The sequence below is a fragment of the Mandrillus leucophaeus genome, unplaced genomic scaffold, assembly GCF_000951045.1.
Source record: "Mandrillus leucophaeus isolate KB7577 unplaced genomic scaffold, Mleu.le_1.0 Scaffold732, whole genome shotgun sequence".
Classification (NCBI taxonomy): Eukaryota; Metazoa; Chordata; class Mammalia; order Primates; family Cercopithecidae; genus Mandrillus; species Mandrillus leucophaeus.
The window spans coordinates 314052-335093 of NW_012107942.1; the positions used below are offsets into that span (position 1 = coordinate 314052).

Below are 21042 nucleotides of genomic sequence, written 5' to 3' on the forward strand. Positions count from 1 at the left end.
TCCTCCTGCATCCGGATGTCAGAATATCGGGACCAATTAGTTGTTTGTTTGCCTTGTCTCACACACCCCAACACAGAGGCGGCACCCTAAAGCAGCACTAGGCCTGCTTTGATCAGTACTAATTTCCTCAGATTGTATTCCCTGCACACCAGAAGGTAAAGGCATCAGCAAAGCGCAATCAATTACCTGGAGGATACAAAGGCAGCGAGGGAACCGTGATCCCCTGCCAAAGCGAGTGATGATCCAGATTAGTAATAATTGTCAGCACATGTTGGACGTGTTCCTTGCACTCCTAGAAGTTATATGATTTGCTGAGGCCTTAGAGTTAGGAGATGGGACAGCTGAGATCAGAGCTGGAGTCTCTAACCCGCTTAACCATTTTACGGCTTCCCAACTTGGTTATCTACGTGGCCTAGAAGGCTTAGATGATTGCTTGAAACTACCACTTTGTAATGACAATGGAGATTTTTAAGAGGGCTCAGCAACTGTACAGACACAAGTAACTCTGGGAAAATGGCCCACCATTCTATAGCATCTCTTGGTGTCTGATTTCTTGCAGGCTTACCTTGGAGTATGTGCATATTAACCAAGTTGGCACTGTTGCACCTGTTTCTGGCTTTGCGCTTCAGGGAATTTTTAGCCTGTAGAATCCAAACAAAGAGAATCACCTAGTTTTACCTTTTAAAAAACTCAATTTATCTCACATGAGAAAATAACCTTTTAAAATAATAAATGAAACATGAAAATATTCTTGGTGTCTCACATTTTGATGAAGGAACATTTACAAAGACCCCTCCCATAATTTTTAGATGGGAAAATAAGAAGGTAAAGAGCTTGGGTCTACGTCAGGGCTACAAACCTAAAGCTCTTTCAGGGGCAGGCAGGTTGGTACATGTTAATAAAATGTTATTATAACAGGATACTAGGCTGCTTGTATTATAACCAATCTTATTTTATTGCCTTTTTTTTTTTTTTTCTTCGAGACAGGGTCTCTGTCATCCAGGCTGGAATGCAGTGGCACGATCATAGCTCACTGCAGCCTCGACCTCCTGGGCACAAGTGATCCTCCTGCCTTAGTCCCATGAGTAGCTGGGACTATAGGCATGCATCACCAAGCCCAGCTAATTTTTTTTTTAATCTTTAATTTTTGGTAGAGACAGGATTTCACCATGTTTCCTAGGCTGGTCTTGAACTCCTGGACTCAAGCAATCTGCTCGCTTCAGCCTCCCAAAGTGCTGGGACAGCCGTGAGCCACAGCACCCAGCCTCCATTTCCTCTGAAAACAGTCACAAAATTAACCAAGATCAGAGCTAAAACATTGCCTAAATCTAAAATAACAGGACAACGTATGCCTCTTTCCCATTATTCACCTGACTTCTCTTTTAGGACATGTGAACATGTAAAGCCTACAGATTCAGGCCCACCAGGAGATGGACGGGCATGAAGAGATAGGTTATTTACCCAGTCTCATGATCTTCTTGATGGGACTGTCGGTAGGGCTGTTGCAGGCTGTGGGAGGGCCAACACTGGACCCCAGGTTTCTGATGTCTAGTTCTGGATTTTTAATCTCACTGTAGTGGATCTCCCAGTGGCCCCCTGAGAGGGGTCTGAGAATCACTCCCGTTCTGATAAGAGGCGGCTGTTCTTTGTTATTCTCCAGGTAATAGGAATCACAGCCACCTGTGAGCTACTTTGAAGAGTAGCAGATCCCTCCTCTTCCTCTCTACCCACAGACAAGTTGCAAAGCTAGCGCTCTCAGGCAAGGAAACATCGGCAGGCAGATACTCTCTTTGCCTTTCCTTCTCACTCTAAGTGTTGATACTTGCTAAATAGTATTCATTAACATGTTATTGACAAATTCAGGTTGCAGAGATTTGTTATGAAGGTACAGAATATATGCCGAATCTCACCCTCGAATGCTACAAAAAAAGAAGGGAAAAAAGCAAATAACCTTTTGCCTTTCAGTAGCCACAGATAAGTTCTGTATGCATAAACCACGCCTTAGCATTGAATTGGATTTTTAAAAATCTAGTTGTTGTTAAAAAAATGACAGGAATAAAAGGTAAGGCTGCTTGAAAGCCGACTCCACTTCCCTCTCTAAAGTGTTTTTTTTTTTTTTTTTTTTTTTTTTGAGACGGAGTCTCGCTCTGTCGCCCAGGCTGGAGTGCAGTGGCCGGATCTCAGCTCACTGCAAGCTCTGCCTCCCGGGTTTATGCCATTCTCCTGCCTTGGCCTCCCGAGTAGCTGGGACTACAAGCGCCCGCCACCTCGCCCGGCTAGTTTTTTGTATCTTTTTTTAGTAGAGAAGGGGTTTCACCGTGTTAGCCAGGATGGTCTCGATCTCCTGACCTCGTGATCCGCCCGTCTCGGCCTCCCAAAGTGCTGGGATTACAGGCTTGAGCCACCGCGCCCGGCCTCTAAAGTGTTTTTGACTCTAGTGCATCCTTACTGTAATTTCTTCCAACATTAGAAAAATGGGGGACTTTTTTTAAAAAAAGCTAAAAAATAGGAGTTTCAAAGCTAACATAGTTGATCCCATTTCTATAGTTACTGGTTAATAGGAGTCAGATTCCATATGATATGAGGGCAGGGGACTGGCAAATTGACTGAGTTTGTTGTAGGAATTCTACACGCATCCGCCAAGGGTTAGCATTCAGAGATTCATAACCTGTAGCCTAAGCTTGGGTAAAGACATGTGCAAAAATTACCTTGTCGCTCTCCAAATGTTTTCTTTGCTCATGGAATTCAGCTGGACGTTTCAGGGCTGAAACAGACACACAAAACCATAAGTGGAGACTGGGTTATGGGCATCGGTCAGTATCGCAGAGTTTGCCGGTGTGCTTGCTGAGTTATGCACAGTAGGGAGGTGATTGCCTTTATTAGGCCACAAGCAATGAGAGAGGACAGGCCTGGAGGACACCAGCGGCCCTGAAGCCATAGGAGACAGAGGAAGTGGAATCGAAGCCTCAAACGGGGGATTAGCAGAGGCAGGATGTGCAACAAGAAGAGAAGTGATGGAGGCAGGGCATTCCAAGTTCTGGAGGAAATAGAAGGGGTGGTGGAAAGCTGAAAACAGAAAGAATGCTCTGGTTTGAGGGAGAGGTGTAGACTCGGGTAACTAACACCCTCTTTGACTTTGCTCTGTCCTAGAGTGCAAAAGGCTCAGGGGATGACTGTGGTCTGTGTCTGTGGGGTGGGGTGGTGCTTTGGAGGAAGGGACTGTACTCTGGATAAAGTGTGTGGCTGGTAGGTCAGGAACATGCAACTGAGGGTGTTGAGTGAGAAGCAGAGAATCAAACTTTGAGGGCTGGAAGGAACCTTGGAGACAGGGAGGTTAACTCCAACAGTGAACAGAATGGGGAAACTGAGGTCCACAGAAATTGATTGACTTGCTCAGGATCAATTAGGGCTGGGAACATAGGTCCTGTGACAACTCTAACCTCTTTCAAGGTGTGGTATGTAAAACATTAACAACCAGTAGACACAGGCACTGGTCAGTCGTACAGAACACACGGCAGCTGTGAACAACCTGCTTCACTCTCTTCCCATGACCTCCTCCTCATCACAACTTCATAGCACCTCTTATGGGGGTTTAATAAACTCCTTTGAGCAAAGAAGTAGCACATCATTTTGCAAAATTCTACATTTTGCCTTGATTTTCCTAATCTAGAACAATCTCAATCAGGAGCCACAAATAATCACTTTTCATGATAAGTGATAAGGTGGATTAGCAGTTACAGACTTGCATTGATTTTTCTCCCCCTGAATTGTATGTCTGGACAACTTGAGGAATCACATGATCCAGAGTTCCAATATTACTCGAACAGTGGTTTACCATAAGCTGCAGGCAATGCAATATTCTTCCAAATCTTGGCCAGCACAAAAATTAGGTTTCTGACCAGATCAGGGTGTGTGTGTGTGTGAGTGTGTGTATGTGCGTGTGCGTGTGTGTGTGTATGCACACATGCCTCATTCAACCCTTAAGACCATGCTGAATCTGGACATAGTTCTCAGCAGGGTTTGCTGGAGATCAAGCAGACATAGTTGTAGTCACGGTGGCTACCATAATGGTAGTTGGCCCTAGTATCCTCTTTAAGGATGCTGCTTGGGGAGTTAATAAGTCACACTCTCTATAAATCTCCCTGTTCACCCCCCACATTAACAATGCTGCAGAACTACCCCATCTGGCTTCCTTGTGCCAAAAATAGTTGACAGGCATCCTTCTCACTTTGACCAAAGATTAAGAGACTTCCCTTCTTATAGAAAAAAAAAAATGAACACGCTTCTTGAATACCATTGATCTGGAAACTGTTTTACAGTTGTCTTTGCTTTCTGCTTTGTACTCTTAAAATGAGCTTCTCTGCAAAACCTCCCTTTTTAGATGACCCTTTTCTCCCATTTCTCCCAACTCAGTGATTCTGAGAAATTTATATGCAGTTGTCCTGTGTTGCTCATGCATTTTCTTTGAGTTGGGTCTGGTCATCATCCTTAACAAGGCTTGCCTTTTCCTGCGTTTGATCGCAGGTGGAATTTATGTCGAGGGAGTTCTGCAAAGCAACTCCCTTTCCCCGTAAGCAACCAGATTATGATACAAAGTCTGCTTGAAGTCCAGTGGGCCACTGCGGATCTATACAATCTCTATCAATAGCTCCTTCCTCTGTCCTGTCTCCTGGTGATCATTTAGTTAGGTATTGCATATTGGTGTAGTTTAATTACTTACATAACCCCGAAAAGGAATTGATCTTCGTGTAGTCTTATTAAGTGGTTAAAAAGAATAGCATACCCTTTTCATCTAGAAACTCCCCGAAGGGAATAGCATGAATAGATCTTGGGATATCTCTGACATTCCAAACACAATTGGTTTTCATTGGGCTTGGGGTTTAGCGGGAATTTAACGGGTTCTCATGTCTCTGAGGCTGTTCAATGCTTATTAGCAAAGCGTATTAATTGTTCTAAGAAACACTGTATTTCCTGTATCTCAGCTTCATAGAGCTACAATTCATCACTTCTTGGTGTTAATAACCCCCCTGGGAGATGATTCACACGGTCCAGTTCTCTGATGCCAGGATCACAAAGGTCTTCTGGAATCTTCTACCACAGGGTGGAAGAAACTATCTCCATTTAGCAAGGACTTGGGAAGAAAGCCAGAGAGGTCCACATGCTGTATTTTACCACATGCTCTTCTCCTCAGAGGTTAAGGGGTGTTATATGGGGCACTGGCTTGAGGTCACACCATGGAAAACTATCCTGCCATGGACCTGGGCTTGAGGTTTGCCTTCTCAGTGACCTCAGAGACGGTGGGTTTTAGCCACCTCCCATGAAGGCCAACAAAAGCAATGGAGCTCCCCACCTCTCAGTTGGCTTTTGGGAAAATACATAAAAAACCACTTCTGCTGCCAGCCTGGGGAGTATCAAATGGCAACATTCTGTATTTAAAGAACTTTGACATTTAAGATTGAAAAGGAATTTGGATTCTACATTTTTAAAAAACTCCATGTGATTTTGAGTTAAAATACTGTTGTTAATTCAATCAGCCACACATCTAACTCATTCCCCCTGGAGGAAGATTAATGGCTCCTCACAAGGGAATTTGTGTTCTTGCCTCAGAGTTTTGTTGCAGGCTATTCCTATTTCTGTCCCCAAAGCTCTCGCTAATTTGGGTCAGCCGAGCATATAAACATTTGCTTACTTAGAACTTAGAAAAAAGATTCCGAGATAAGAACAGTCTTCCTGCAGTCCTCTGCTCTCCGCTGTAACCTCATGCCTCCAGCAGGATCCCAGTAAAAGGAGAAGACAGGCCGTGGAGCCACAGAGAACTCAGTGAACGCAGGGGCCTCACTCCTCAGCACAGGGTAGGGTCCCTGGAGTTGGGCAACTCTGGCAGCAGAAGCAGGGCGGTACCTGGTGTTGGGCTGTGCCTGGTGCAGGCCCTGACTTCTCTTAATGGGACCATTCAGCCGCAGGCTTGGAGCAATCCCAGATCCATTGCTACTAACAGGACCAAGAGGCAGAATTAAAGAGCCAGAGACTTCAGGGCATCCATGAGTGCAGCGTTCTCAAAGCGCAGCCTCCGGACCAGCATCTTCAGCAACTGGGAACGTGTTAGAAATCCCAATTCTTGGCTGGGTGTGGTGACTCACCCCTGTAATCCCAGCACTTTGGGAGGCCAAAGCAGGTGGATCACGAGGTCAGGAGTCCAAGACCAGCCTGGCCAAGATGGTGAAACCCTGTCTCTACTAAAACTACAAAAATTAGGTGGGCACGGTGGCAGGAGCCTGTAATTCCAGCTATTCGGGAGGGTGAGGCAGGAGAATCGCTTGAATCCAGGAGGCAGAGGTTGCAGGGAGCCAAGATCGCACCACTGCACTTCAACCTGGGTGACAGAGTGAGACTCTGTCTCAAAAAAAAAAAAAAAAAGAAAAAAGAAATAAAGAAATCCCAATTCTTGGGCCCCAACCCAGCCCCACAGAATCAGAAACTCTGCCAGTAGGACCCAGGAATCTGTGTTTTAACAAGCCTTCTGGGTGATTCTGATGCAAAAGCTTCAGAACCGCTGTGATGGGATTTATAAGCCCAGTGGATCTAGATCTAGGGGTGTTGGGAACCTAGGACTTCCAAACGGGAGCAATGAATGACCAGGACTGATTTTCAGCATTTCAAAAAGCTGAAGAGAAAGAGTATGTCTGCCCGGAGAAAGGCTGCTTAGACTCACAAAGCTGTCACTTTTCATTGCTCCTGCCCGGAATCATAGAGTCTTGGTTTAGTTACGGTAGTTCTCATCAACAAGCACTAGCTGGTAAATTTATATACCATGAATTAGAAAATTAACTTAAAAACATAACATTAACTATTTAAAAATGCGTGGATTAATAATTAATGTATGTAGGATTCTTTAGGGGGACAGGGAAGACAACGCTATTTTAAACGTAAGACCTATGGCGGTGTTGGGTAGAATTGAAGAAGTCCCGGGTGGCTAAAATTTTGGGAACCATCCATTTGAGCTCTGCTCTTGCTCTACCATCTACTTTTGGTATAACTTGGAGTAGGCCTGAGAGTTTTCCTGTGCTCTCTCTTTCCCACTTATAAAAATGGGCTTATTCATGCTTGTCTTCTCTCCGTCTTGCTTTTAAAGACAAATCGGGTCATAAGAACTTTTTTTTTTTTCAAACAGGATACATACTATGCATAATGATAATGCTTTGGAGATTATATTTTCTTTTACGCTTGGAAAAAAATTGCCAGTTCAGTACTCCAATGATAGTCTTAAGGGTCTGTTACCCCAATGATAGTCTTAACGGTCTGAAAACAGTGCATTTCCTAGTGTAGCTTTGTAATGTTCAAGACCTGGCTAGCGCACTTGGAGAATTTGATGCAACATCTGTGAACGCTTTGGAATTTCTCAGAAGGAGGGTACAAGGACGAATTCAAAGTGTGCCTGTAATGACTGGTTTTCTAGTTTCTAAGGAACAGGGAAATGGGAAAATTGAAGGAGAGATGGGGGGAAAAGAAGGAAGGTAAGATTTTTGACCCAAATGGGATTGACATGAAAATCCAGGGCACCTTTCTCTATCTCTGAATTTGAGATGTTAGAAAGAAGGGAAGAGGCAGACAGATTCATTCCCTTGCGCCGTGTACTGCTCAAACAGCCGACAGTGTGTGGTGGGGTGCTGTAGGGAAAAGCCAAGTCAAATGAATGCACTGAGAAAAGGAAGAGAGGCTTTGTCCGGTCAACTTCTCAAAACTATCGTGAAGCTGCATGTGATAGGGGTGCGGGAATTGCCCCGGTCATTCTTCTTGCTATTCAGAAGTACCACAAAATTCAGGGATTTACCAAGGTTTTGCAGTAAGTATGTGGCTGCTGTAGCTTGGATTAGTCTGCAAAAAAAATAAAGGCAGCACCATTCATAGACAGCTCATTGTATCTTTAAATTCATTTACATTGATCAGATCATGGAACTAGGCTGCCCAGACATTTCATTCTGGCCAGCAGCGGCTTTCTCTGAGACTCTGTGGACACGTAGCAGCCTCTGTGGGCCCCGTGTCCTCTCAAATCCACTTTAGCTCCCTAATCTCATCTTCTGTATTCCAGGAGAATAAATTAAACCTTCTTACATCTCTCCCCTGGGTGAAACACCATAGATTCACTTTAGTAGCAGAGGGAGAGGGAGAGGGAGAGGAAAAAGCGATTTTTCCTTCAATCTTCCTGGCTACCCATTCTTATGCAGTGGTGCGAAGTTGTCCAAAATTATTCAATGAGATGATTAAATGGGGGTGGTTTGGGACCCCTCCTAGACTGGAAGCACTTTGAAACAGAAGTTGAGTCCGACTTCTCTGTGTGTGTTCCCCAGAGCCTTTCTCACAGCAAAGGATTAATAAATATTTATTGAAATGCTCTATGACCAGTTTATTGAGTCTGATTTACATGGCTGGTCATCTTTCCACATCAAGTCTTCTGAAGTGGTTGGAATAAAATGGTGTTATTTAAACTTTTACCCAGGAGAGTGATACCCAGGGAGAAGAGTTGCAGGAGAGAAAATTTGCATAAGAAATAATGAACAGGCCCAACAGGTCTAGGGAAGGAGGTGGCCTCTGTCCTAATGCCACAAGAATGTAGAGAACCTTGATGTCCTCTTGCAACCTTGAGCCCAAAAGGGAGGGATAGTGAAACCATTTCCTATGAATCCTGGTTGATGATGGCGAAGTAGGCAATTTGAAATCTCCATATTGAGATTTAGAGGTGAGATTTTGGAGATAAATCTAAACAATAAGCCCTGTAAGTAATATTTCTAAGTTAACTTTGAGAGGATATTTCATTCCTTAATGAAATTTTCAAAATGCCGATTTTGAAAACGTGAATTTCACAACTGCCATTGTAAATGCACCTGGACTGAGAACCCTTTACCTGCTATTTAAAGTTGTTCAGGTGATTCTGTCCTGGCCTCAGAACCCTGCCCGTCTTGATTAAAAATCAAGAGATGATGCCTTTAAATTCATTCAAAGCACGTAAAGAGGGAAATTAGCCTAAACTCATAATGCCTACACATAAGAACAAAGCGAATGTTTAAGAGAAGTGATTCACGAGGATTATAAAAAAGAATTTGTTGCTGGTTGCTAACGACTGTTTATTACTCTGCAGCAAGCTCCAAACCTGCAGGATGCATGCCCAGGAAAAGGGAAGGAAGAAAATTTCAATCCATTTGGATTAGTTTCACTAGAATTACACATGATTCACCTCATTAGAGTCAATGGGGGAGGAGCCTCATAATTTAATTATCAGTTTGGAATGCAATTGAAGGGAGACCTGCCATACAGGTAAGTCAGTGAAATCTTTCATTCGATGCTCATCACAGCGAAGCATACATTATGTTGTAGAACTTGAAGCCACTGCATTTAAATCATTGGTTTATCTTTGGCATTTTCACATGATACACTTTTTAAATTTTCCAAGTTCTAACTGAATTTTTTGGCCGTAAAATGCCTTATGATAGCAATATAAGTAAGTGTTTTTAAAGGCCAAGCAATTCATTTTGAACGTTTGAGAAAAGGAACCTAGGCAGGGATCAGGAGACACAGGTTCTGGCCTCAGCTCCTCCCCAATAGGAGGGAGTTGCATGTTATCCAGTGGATAAGCCCTGAAGATTTAACCTAATGTAAAACTCACAACTAATTCTCGGCAGGTGCTTCTGTTGATGAGTTAAAAATAGTAAGTCTGGCCAGGTGCGGTGGCTCACGCCTGTAATCCTAGCAGTTTGGGAGGCCGAGGCGGGTGGATCACGAGGTCAGGAGATCGAGACCATCCTGGCTAACACGGTGAAACCCATCTCTACTAAAAATACAAAAAATTAGCCAGGCGTGGTGGCAGGCGCCTGTAGTCCCAGCTACTCGGGAGGCTGAGGCAGGAGAATGGTGTGAACCCAGGAGGCGGAGGTTGCAGTGAGTTGAAATCACGCTATTGTACTCCAGCCTGGGTGACAGAGCAAGACTCTGTCTCAAAAAAAAAAAAAAAAAAAAAGTATTGCTATTTTATAAGGACACTTAACAGTTCACTTAGCCATCAGCTTTGAGTTTTGACGATTTATGACATGTTTAAAAAGATTGCAACTATTTCAAATTTTATGAATAAAGTGAGAGATTTTATGAATAATTTTATCTGGCATGGGTTTACATTCTCATAAATGAAACTGTAGAAAATGGGACCACATGAGATCTAGGCTTTGCGACATTGGAAAAATCTCTTAGGCCTCTTCAACCTCAGTTTCATGAACAAGAAAGACAAACAGGGATTGGGATGGGTCAGGGGTTTTCAAACTCTATTCTGAGGAGAACCAGCACCACAGAGAGAATTATCAGGGGGCTTCTGGAAGGGATGAGGAGGGGCCTAGTAAATGGGGCAGACACCCTTGACACTGCCTCAGCCAGTGCATATATATATGTATATATGTACACACACACACACACACATATATATAGTGCATACGATTTAACAATTAAAAAATTAGAAAATCACAGAATTAGGTAGGCTCTAAGGAATATTAACTTTTTTTCTTTCCTCCTTTCCTTTCTCCTTTTCTTTCACTTTCTGTTTCAAAAAATGTAAATAATAGAATGAAAAAAATAAAGTCTTCTTGTGTAAGGTAATGAGTTGCACACTGGATTATGGTTTTATTTTGTTTGTTTGTTTTGTTTTTGGACGGAGTCTCGTGCTGTCGCCCAGGCTGGACTGCAGTGGTGCGATCTCGGCTCACTGCAAGCTCCACCTCCTGGGTTCACGCCATTCTCCTGCCTCAGCCTCCCAAGTAGCTGGGACTACAGGCGCCCGCCACCAGGCCCGGCTAATTTTTTTTTTTTTTGTATTTTTAGTAGAGACGGGGTTTCACCACGTTAGCCAGGATGGTCTCGATCTCCTGACCTCGTGATCTGCCCGCCTCAGCCTCCCAAAGTGCTGGGATTACAGGCTTGAGCCACCGCGCCCGGCCTGCTTCTGTGTGCTTTTTATCAGCTTTCTCCCTAATATCTTGACTCTCTCTGAGGGGCCATCTTGCTTGTTATTGTTATCCCTAAAGTGCCTGTCACAGTCCCCTGTATATAGCCTGGTTTATAATAAAATTTGTTGAATTAAATTGAATTGAAAACATCCTGAGGCCCTTGGTTCCTCTTTCCTTCTCCCAATCGTTTGCATTTAGACATGTTTCCTTAGGTGCCAGAGGAAACACATTGCTCTGCTGAAATGCGTGTAGATAGAGTGCATGTTTAATCTCTGATTGGGCTGAAGAGGCTAACCATCAGCAGGTGAAGAGATGCATCCTATCTCTAGCTTCCTGAGAAGAGCTAAGTAGAAAAGATCTGTACAGGCGGGGCCTGCGGTGTGCACCTGTCATGACTTGGACACTTTTCCATAGCAGAATCTACACTCTTGGAAAGCCTGGTTGAGAGGAGGTAGCTGAAGATTGGGGAAAGCCTTCATCATAGTGTGTGATTTTAAAATACTTTATTATTTCATGATTTGTAGGATTTTTTTTTCTAGAAATTATCTTAATGATGCAATGGACTAAAGATGCAAAATTTCAGTTAAGTGGTATTTTGTTAATAGGGATATTATTTGATTCTGGAATTCCTGCAGAACAAAATACTATATCTTCATTGGACTCTACTATACAAATGAACATTTGACTTATATAACTTACATGATAGGTGTTATTTTAAAATGTATGATAGTGTGAATTACCATCTTCATTGGGTGTTTTTACTAATTTTCAGATTTAACCCCGTATCCCTCAAAAAATATTTATTCTCAGCCAAATGCCAGCTGCAAGACCCAGGCCCAGAGTATTTAAGCACATGAGTCAAACTTTAAATCAGGTGTGCACAACTTGGGCTTACGGAAAGGTCCTGGGTCCATGTGCTCCATTTGCCTTTCCAGAATTAAAGAGAAAGAAACATCAGTGAAGGGATAGATTATCAGCTTTGAGCGAAATTGTCTTGACCTGATCTGACATCTGCAGACCTTTGGTTTCTCCCTGTCTTTAGCACCTCCAAGGAAAGGTTAAGATGAAACAGGCCACACATCGACTTGCTCCTTTGCTTTCTCAGCTTAGTTGTCAACGTTGCTTAAACAGCCTTGAAATAGCAGGTTGAGCTGTTTCTTTTGTACTTCACAAACCTCTGAAAGAGTTGTCCCAGTTTAAGGTCACATACTGTTTACTATTTGTAGAGCTCAGCCACGAACAAAGGATTACTTTTGAATTACAAAACAACAGGCTTGAAAAATTCTTAGTTTTGTTCTGTCTCTGAAACAAAGACTAAACTTTCAAGGTTCAGCCATGGGTCATAGTGCTTCCACATAACTAACTACGCAACATTTTTTCTAACGAATATAACTAACTACACTATACAGACCTACACATAGGGCTTCCATATAACTAACTACACTACAGTTTTTCAAGGGCAGACTTTTGCTTGTTGTGTACTGAACTCTGAAGTAACAGTCACAACAGCATTTTACAGACACCTGAATTTCTGCACAAGTCATTATAGATCTTGATTTTTAAATTTTATTGGAGAGGAAGTTAGAATCTGTGGCCTAGAACAGCTTCACCCATGACTTATTCATCCAGAGTACCCTTTTCTCTGTTTCCACAGATAACCAGGAATTAGCTTTCATTGCTGAATTGGTAGAAAATTTAAAATATATCTTCTAAAATATACAATAATCCTTCTTCTTTTACCCAGATCGTGGCCAGTAAGTCAACATTATATCATTTATGCTAAAATGGTACTGCCACTCCACCTTCTAGAAAGGAAATACTTGACCAATATTCAATTACTTGTGGACTCAAATCTCCCAAACAGAACTGAAACTGAGGAGGTGAGAAGAAGACGATGTAATTGATGCTTCTGGAATGAATATTAATGATATCCAATTTTAAAAGTAGATGAGTCAGGGGTGCCCATACTGAATTGTGTTTACCCTGAGAACAAATCCACTACATTGGAATTTTAGGCATAACCAGTATCATTAAAAGGAGCCCCTTGCAGGTGAGTAGGTAGCAGTTGGGGCAAAGCATCCAAGGTCTGGGATTTCTGCTGATACCAATGCTTTGAAGATCTTGGGAGACCATGGCATTGGCTTAAACTAAATGACCTCTGAGGCACTTTCCAGCTCCCAAATGGTGTGGCCCTACGTACATCAGTAATTAAGAGATGCAGGTACTCACGTGGTATTAAGCCTTGGTTAGCCAGCTGTTCCTGAGTCCTTCTTTGTTGAAGTCTTAACTGTAAAACTTAGAAAAGGAAGTGTTAGTTTGTGAGTTGGGCTAAATATCATTACAATCATGATACTTTCATTATACATTCATAGCTCATCTCATTTTATTTCTAAAAGAGTTCTGAAAATTATTATGAAGTGCATTTTAATTTCTGTTGCAGACACAGTGGAAGAAGAAGGAGAGAAGCTGAGAAAGTTACAAGGTTTTGCGGTAAGTCTGTCCCAAACTAGAATTAGAATACTTGTCTCCTCTTTGAAGCGCATGTTATTTTCGCAGTGCCACACTCCCTCTCTCCACATTCTGTCATTTGTAAGATAAATATCATCTAATTCCACTTGGGTGGCAACCAATGATATCAAGAGGGGAGACAGAGTCCCACCTAGGTTCAAATCTCATCTCTACCCCCTTAATAGCTGTGTATCCCTGAGCAAGTTGCTTAACATCTCTTACGCTCAGTTTCCTCATTTGTAAATGAAAACAACGCCTACCTGGTGGTGTTGCTATAAAGTTTGATAAAACAGTGTATGCACATTGCTTAGCAGAATGTCTGGCACATGTAAAGACATTTTGATAAGTGGTAGTACTATGAGAATCTGGAATTCTCCTGGGAATTCAAAGGCCTATTGGGGTTGTGCTTTCCTTAGAAAAATTAAAACACTGTAAGATTGTCAAAATTATATATTATGAATAAATATAAGTATGTTCCCAATATGATGTATCCATAGCACAAATAGATTATATGTATCATAGACATGTAATGGTAAAAGTTAAATAATATTGAATTATTAACTTCTGAGGGCAGTATTTACAGTGTTCTCCTTCCCACTGCCCCTCTCCTCCAAACACATTCTATCTTTGGAAATTCAGACTCCTCCTCATGGATATTCCATTTTCTCTGTATATATTGACGAGAGATCTTAAAGTTTGAATCCACTTGGATTAATCATCGCTAAAATAAAAACCATGTTTTCCAGAGGACTGCCACAGAACTCGGAGTCTGTATAACGTAAGGCTCACAATGTCCAGAATACAATCTAAAATACTCTAACACAAAAAACTGGGAAAATGTGACCAATTCTAAATGGAAAAGACGATGAACAGATGCAAACCTTGAGATGAGTCAGATGTTGAAATGATCAGACAAATACTTTAAAATAGTTATTTCCAACTAGGTTCAATGAAGTAAAAGAAATGGACAAAAAATAGGAAATCTCAGCAGCAAAACAGAACACATAAAGAAACAAAGTAGAACATTAAAACTTAATACGGTATCTGGAATAAAAAATTATTGAATGGACTTAATAGAAGAATATCAAAGGAGTGAGTCAGTAAACTTGAAGATAGATCAAACTGGAGAAGAGAGAGAAAAAAGATGAAAAAAAAAATGAGCAGAGCTTCAGGGACTAATGTGACAATATCTAAAAGTCTAACATTAGCCTCAGGGACCAGTGTGACAATATCTAAAAGTTTAATGTTAGGTAATTAAGGTCCCAGAAGTACAGCAGAGCCATAGAGCAAGTTTTAATTTAATTGAAGTAGAGCAGATTAACGTCACATAAAATGGACATCAAGTCACAGAGTATCATCAGAGATCAAGAATGGAAATTTCATAATTATAAGAGGGAAGATGTAGCAATTATAAATGGATAGGCATTTAAGAAGAGAACCTCAAAATACATGAAGCAAAAATGGACAGAATTAAAAGAATAAATAGACAATTTCCAAATCACAAAAGCTTCCTGAAATTGGTGAAAAAAAATGTACAGATTCAAAAGGCTCAATAAACCCTACACCAAATGTATACACAGAAAACCACACTTGGATACATAATAATCCAATGACTGAAGCCAAAGATAAAGAGAAAAATCTTAAAAACAGGTGGGGGAGAAACAACACATTGTATAAAGAAAAGTGTTGATTTAAATAGCCACAGACTTCTCTTCAGAAACAATGAAAGCTAGAAAATAAAAAACTAAAAGAGAAACAAAGAAATACCCCAGCCCCCTATCTACCAACTCAGAATACAAAATGTCCTCTAGGAATGAAGGCGAAATAAAGACATTTTCAGGTAAAGAAAAAATAATATAATTTCTTACTAGAAATGCTTAAGTAAATTCTTCAGGCTCAAGGGAAATGATATCAGAAGATAACACAGATATTCAGGAATGAATAAAGAATGTCAGAAATGGTAACTCTATTAACAAATATTTAAAATATTTATTTTTCTTCTTAATTAAACATACATAACTTTATAAGGAAAAATTATAACTCTGTCTTGCGATGCTCTTAAGGAACATAAATGTAATACAGATTACAGTGATAACATAAAGGATTTCTTATGACTGCCAAATTTCTATAGTTTACATGCAGTGGTATAATACTAACTATAGGTAGATAGTCATAATTAATGATTATACTGTAACCAATAATAAGAACACAAAGGGTATAACTAAAAACACCCTATAAATTGAAATGGAATGCTAAAAGTATCAAGTAATCCAAAGAAGGCAAGAAAGGGGGAATATAGGAACAGAAAGCATAGGGACAAACAAAAATCAAGTAATATAATGGTAGATCCAAATCCAACCATGTCAATAATTACGTCAAATTTTAATAGTTGAAATGCTCAAATAAAATAGAGTTTATCAGAAAGAATTTTTAAAAGCCATATTCAATTATATGTTGTCTGCAGGAGACACATTTTATATATAAACTGTCAGATTGGTTGAAAGTAAGTAGATGGAAAAAAGATATACCATACAGACAGCAAGCATAAGAAAGCTGGAATAACTATATTAATGTCACATAAAATAGACATCAAGTCACAGAGTATTGTTAGAGATAAATAATGGAAATTTTATAATTATAAGAGGGAGAATTCATCAGGAAGACATAGCAATTATAAATGGATATGCATTTAAGAACAGAACCTCAAATACATGAAACAAAAATGGACAGAATTAAAGGACTAGATAGACAATTTCAAAATGACAGTAGGAGATTTTAAGACTCCTCTGTCAATATCTGACATAATTAGATTTTAAAAAATACTAATGACATAGAGGATTTGAGCAATAATATCAAACATCTTGATATAATTAATAGCTGTTTAGCACTACAGCCAACAACTGCAGAATAAACATTCTTTTCAAGTGTACATGGTACATTTACCAATATATACTAGGCCATAGAATACGTTTTAATAAATTTGAAATAATTGATATCATGTAGAGTACATTTTCTGTCCACACTGGAATTAATTATTACTCAAAAGCAATATGCTATTAACAAAAATGTTTGGTAATACATTTCTAGATAATTCATAGTCAAAACAGAATCACAAGAGTAATAAAAAATATTTTAAACTGAATAATAAAAAATATACAACATATTATGACTATTTCATGTTACAATTTCCCATAACCCATATTGCAACTTATGAGATACAGCTAAAGCAGTGATTAGAGGGAAATTTAGAGTTTTAAATACTTACATTAGAAAAAGAGAAAGGTTTGAAATCAATGACCTAAGATTCTACCATAAGAAGATAAAAAAGAAGTATGCTCATAGTAAGTAGAAATAAGAAATAATAAAGATTAAAGCAGAAATCTTTATAATAGAAAACAGACAAGTAGTAGAAAATATTAACAATGCCAAAAGCTGGTTATTTGCAAAGATTAACAAAACTGAAAAACTCCTAACTAGACTGACTTTATTTTATTTTATTTTATTTATTTATTTTGAGACAGAGTCTCACTCTGTCACTCAGGCTGCAGTGCAGTGGCATGATCTCGGCTCACTGCAACCTTTGTCTCCCGGGTTCAAGCAATTCTCCTGCCAACGCCTCCTGAGTAGCTGGGATTACAAGCGTGTGCCACCATGCCAGGCTAATTTTTGTATTTTTAGTAGAGACGGGTTTCACCATGTTGGTGAGTTTGGTCTAGAACTCCTAACCTCAAGTGATCCACCTGCCTCGGTCTCCCAAAGTATCTGATTATAAAAGTAGAGAATAAAATTTATCAATAACGGGACTAAAAAATGTGTTATAACCATATATTCTAGACATTAAAGATAATGAGAAAATATCATTAACACATATGTGCTAATAAATTAAACACTTAAAGTGGATACATTTCTTGAAAACTAAAGCTTGCCAAAATTGATACCAAAAAAAACACACAAAATCTGAATAGCAATATGTTTATTAAATCATTATAGATTATTATAGCCCCTCCCCCCAACACACACATACAAAAATATTCAGGCCCAGGCAGTTTTACTGGTGAATTTTTATCTAAATGTGATAGGAACAAGTTGTTTTCCAAGTTTTCCATTAAACAACACATTGTATACATTATAACCATTATAAATAAGAATTCTCAATTATTTTGTCTTTCAATATCACAGATCTTAATCAAATGAAGACAAAAGTTTATAAAGATCTCCCATTGTTAGAGTTAGCCAGTTAGAAGACTCTTTCAGTTATCTAGCTATTAAGTCATTCTGACTTAGATTGAACTGGACAAAGGCAGTGGAAATGGAAACAAAAGGGGAAAATATTAAAAACACTTTGAACAAAAAGAATTAGAAGATTTTGGTGACGTGAAGGAGGATAGAATTATATGCTTACTGGCTGGGTGCGGTGGCTCACGTTTATAATCCCAGCACTTTGGGAGGCCGAGGTGGGTGGATCACGAGGTCAGGAGTCCAAGACCAGCCTGGCCAACATGGTGAAATCCCGTCTCTACTAAAAATACAAAAAATTAGCAGAGTGTGGTGGCATGTGCCTGTAGTCCCAGCTAGTCGGGAGGCTGCGGCAGGAGAATTGCTTGAACCTGGGAGGCAGAGGTTGCAGTGAGCCGAGATTGTGCCATTGCACTCCAGCCCGGGTGACAAGAGCAAGATTCCGTCTCAAAAAAAAAAAAAGAAACAAATACATATTACTATCTTTCAAGGGGCTGTTAGTGTGGGATCTTTGGATATGTTGCAAGAAATACAGCTACTTAATGTATGCAACTATATCTGCATATATGCATTTTTTTTCTTGGGTATGGGTCCATAGCACACATTAGATTCCCAAAGAAAGCCACGGCTTCCAAATTTAAGCTCCTTTAATTTAAAGCTTAAAGATTTAGGGTTCTGAAAACATGTGTTAGAGTTATGTTATAATAAAGTTGACAGAGAACTCTGAAAAAATGATAAGCTTAGTTTCAGACAATCTGAATTTTTGGTGTCCTGGTAAATAAGAAACAAGGTGCCTGATAAACAATTAAGATATAGGGCTGGAGAAAGGCTGAGAGGTCAGGGCTGGAACACTGATATCGGGCATCATCTTTAAGCAAGTGGCCACAAAACCTTTTAGCAGAATTTCTAAAGGAAGAGAGATATATTATCAAAGGAGGCTAGGCATGGTGGCTCATGCCTGTAATCCCAGTACTTTGAGAGGCCAGGGGGGATCACCTGAGGTCAGAGCTTGAGAGTAGCCTGTGGCTAACATGGCAAAATCCCATCTCTACTAAAAATACAAAACTTAGCTGGGCATGGTGGCGCACATCTGTAATCCCAGCCACTTGGGAGGCTGAGGCATGAGAATCGCTTGAACCTGGGAGGCGGAGGTTGCAGTGAGCCGAGATTGAGCCACTGCACTCCAGCCTGGGTAACAAGCGAGACCCTGTCTCAAAAAAAAAAAAGATAAAAAAATTATCAGAGGAGATGGGAGATAAGAAAACAGAGAGAAAAATTCCATTACAAATAGTGAAAGAATGACACTAAAGAGGGTCTGGTAGGAGACAAAATTTCTTTGCTTCGATATGGAGAAATCACTGGACTACTTGACATCACCCATTCGCATACTTCTTTTTTTTTGTTTAATTGTTTGCAGATTTTTCAGTTCTAAAGATTGAAGGCATTAATTCATTACATTCATTCAATCATTCATTACATATTAGACTGCCTACTAAGCGAAAGTATTGCTTGCTGTTGGCATACAGTGGTGAATAGGACAGTTACTATCCTCACGACCGTAACATGCTAGCTGGGGAGATAAACTCAATTTTCCCTGAATACAAAATAAATTCCTCTCCCTCCCACTTCAAGAACTTGGTCTTTAGGGACCCTGTTAAATCTCTGACTCTGAATGCAAAAATGTTGCTTGCATGTGTGTCAATGCGTATTTCTATGGACTGGCTTATGAGTTTTATCAGATTTGTGGAAGTCTCTGAGACTTACAAAAGTTAAGAATCGTCAGTTCAGATCTGGACTAAACCATCTCACGTCTTTCTTTTCTTACTTTTATTAGTGGGCTCTCCTCGCAATACACATTACACAGCATTACCAGATCAATTTCCCCAAACTCCTTTTTTCTAAGATTACTTGGTATATCATCTTGCGGTGACTCCTTATTCTAGCCTTTGAGGTCTTTTCCTATATGCCCATTATTCCCCACACAAACTCTCTTTTCCAGTTCATCCTGCCCCTCCTGAGCCTAACCTATGTGTTCACGTTCTTTGCCTTTGATTATGATATCTCTGCACATGGAATTTGGTATATGGTTTGAGGCTAGGCTGTAACTCTAATTTATTCCAAATAGTTGGGAAACTATATATAACTGCCACTTATTAAAACATGTCCTTTGCTTACTGATGTATAATGTCAACTTCTTCATTTACTTAAATTCTAACATAAGCCACAATCTTGTTCTAGGTGCTAATTTGTAGTAATTTATACTTCCTATTCTATTTTTTTAGTAGCAAAAATACCAAATATTTTCTGTTTCAAGATGGCAAACTCAGCAAACACCTGATTCCTATAAATAACAGAAATGACAGTTTTAAAAATGTATACCTAGGCCGGGCGCGGTGGCTCACGCCTGTAATCCCAGCACTTTGGGAGGCCAAGGCGGGCAGATCACGAGGTCAGGAGATCGAGACCATCCTGGCTAACACAGACTCCAAACTTAACCAAAGGAAAGAACATGCCCTTAAGGGAACAATATGAACAAAGGGAACAGGCCTTTCTCAGAAACAGGCAAGAGAATTCATCAACAGAAAAATAATACATTAATCACTTCACACCCATAGGGATGGCTACCGTCCGTAAAACAGAAAACAAGTGTTGACATGGATATGGAGAGATAAAAACCCTTGTGCGCTGTTGATGGGAATGCAAAATGGGCAACTACTGTGGAAAAGAGTATGGCAGCTCCTCAAAATATTAAACACAGTATTACTGTATGATCCATCAATTCCACCTGTGGTTATATACTCAAAAGAATTGAAGGCAGAGACATGAAGAGATACTTGTACGTCTACCCTCATAGCAGCATTATTCTTAATAGCCAAAAGGGGAAGTGACACAAGCATCCATCAATGGACGAAGGATAAACACAACGTGGTGTATTTAGAAAATGGGGCCAGGTGCAGTGGCTCACACTTGTAATCCCAGCACTTTGGGAGGCTTAGGCGGGCAGATCGCGAGGTCAAGAGATCGAGAGCACCCTGGCCAACATGGTGAAAACCTGTCTCTACTAAAAAAAAAATACAAAAATTAGCTGGGCATGGTGGCGTGCACCTGTAGTCACAGCTACTGTGGAGGCTGAGGCAAGAGAATCATTTGAACCTGGGAGGTGAAGGTCTCAGTGAACCAAGATAGCACCTCTGCACCTGTCTCTTATACACATCTAGATACCCCAGCCCCCTATCTACCAACTCAGAATACAAAATGTCCTCTAGGAATGAAGGCGAAATAAAGACATTTTCAGGTAAAGAAAAAATAATAT

The 21042-nt window shown here is 40.3% G+C and overlaps 1 protein-coding gene and 1 long non-coding RNA gene across 3 annotated transcripts in view; one reads left to right on the plus strand and one right to left on the minus strand.

Moving 5' to 3' along the window:
• MYOCD (myocardin) overlaps window positions 1–21042 on the minus strand; it is a 106308-nt gene that overhangs the window by 48036 nt on the left and 37230 nt on the right. For both annotated transcript variants that reach the window (XM_011965672.1, XM_011965671.1), the window contains exons 2-4: window positions 13215–13280; window positions 2709–2764; window positions 566–641 (exon numbers count right to left, since the gene is read on the minus strand). In XM_011965672.1, the coding sequence (XP_011821062.1) occupies window positions 566–641; window positions 2709–2764; window positions 13215–13280 (198 nt within the window). The remainder of the gene's footprint in view (window positions 1–565; window positions 642–2708; window positions 2765–13214; window positions 13281–21042) is intronic.
• The window catches only part of LOC105528785, a 40325-nt gene continuing 31555 nt past the window's right edge, over window positions 12273–21042 (plus strand). Inside the window, exons 1-2 of the long non-coding RNA XR_001004407.1 lie at window positions 12273–13035; window positions 13426–13475. This is a non-coding gene — a long non-coding RNA (uncharacterized LOC105528785). The remainder of the gene's footprint in view (window positions 13036–13425; window positions 13476–21042) is intronic.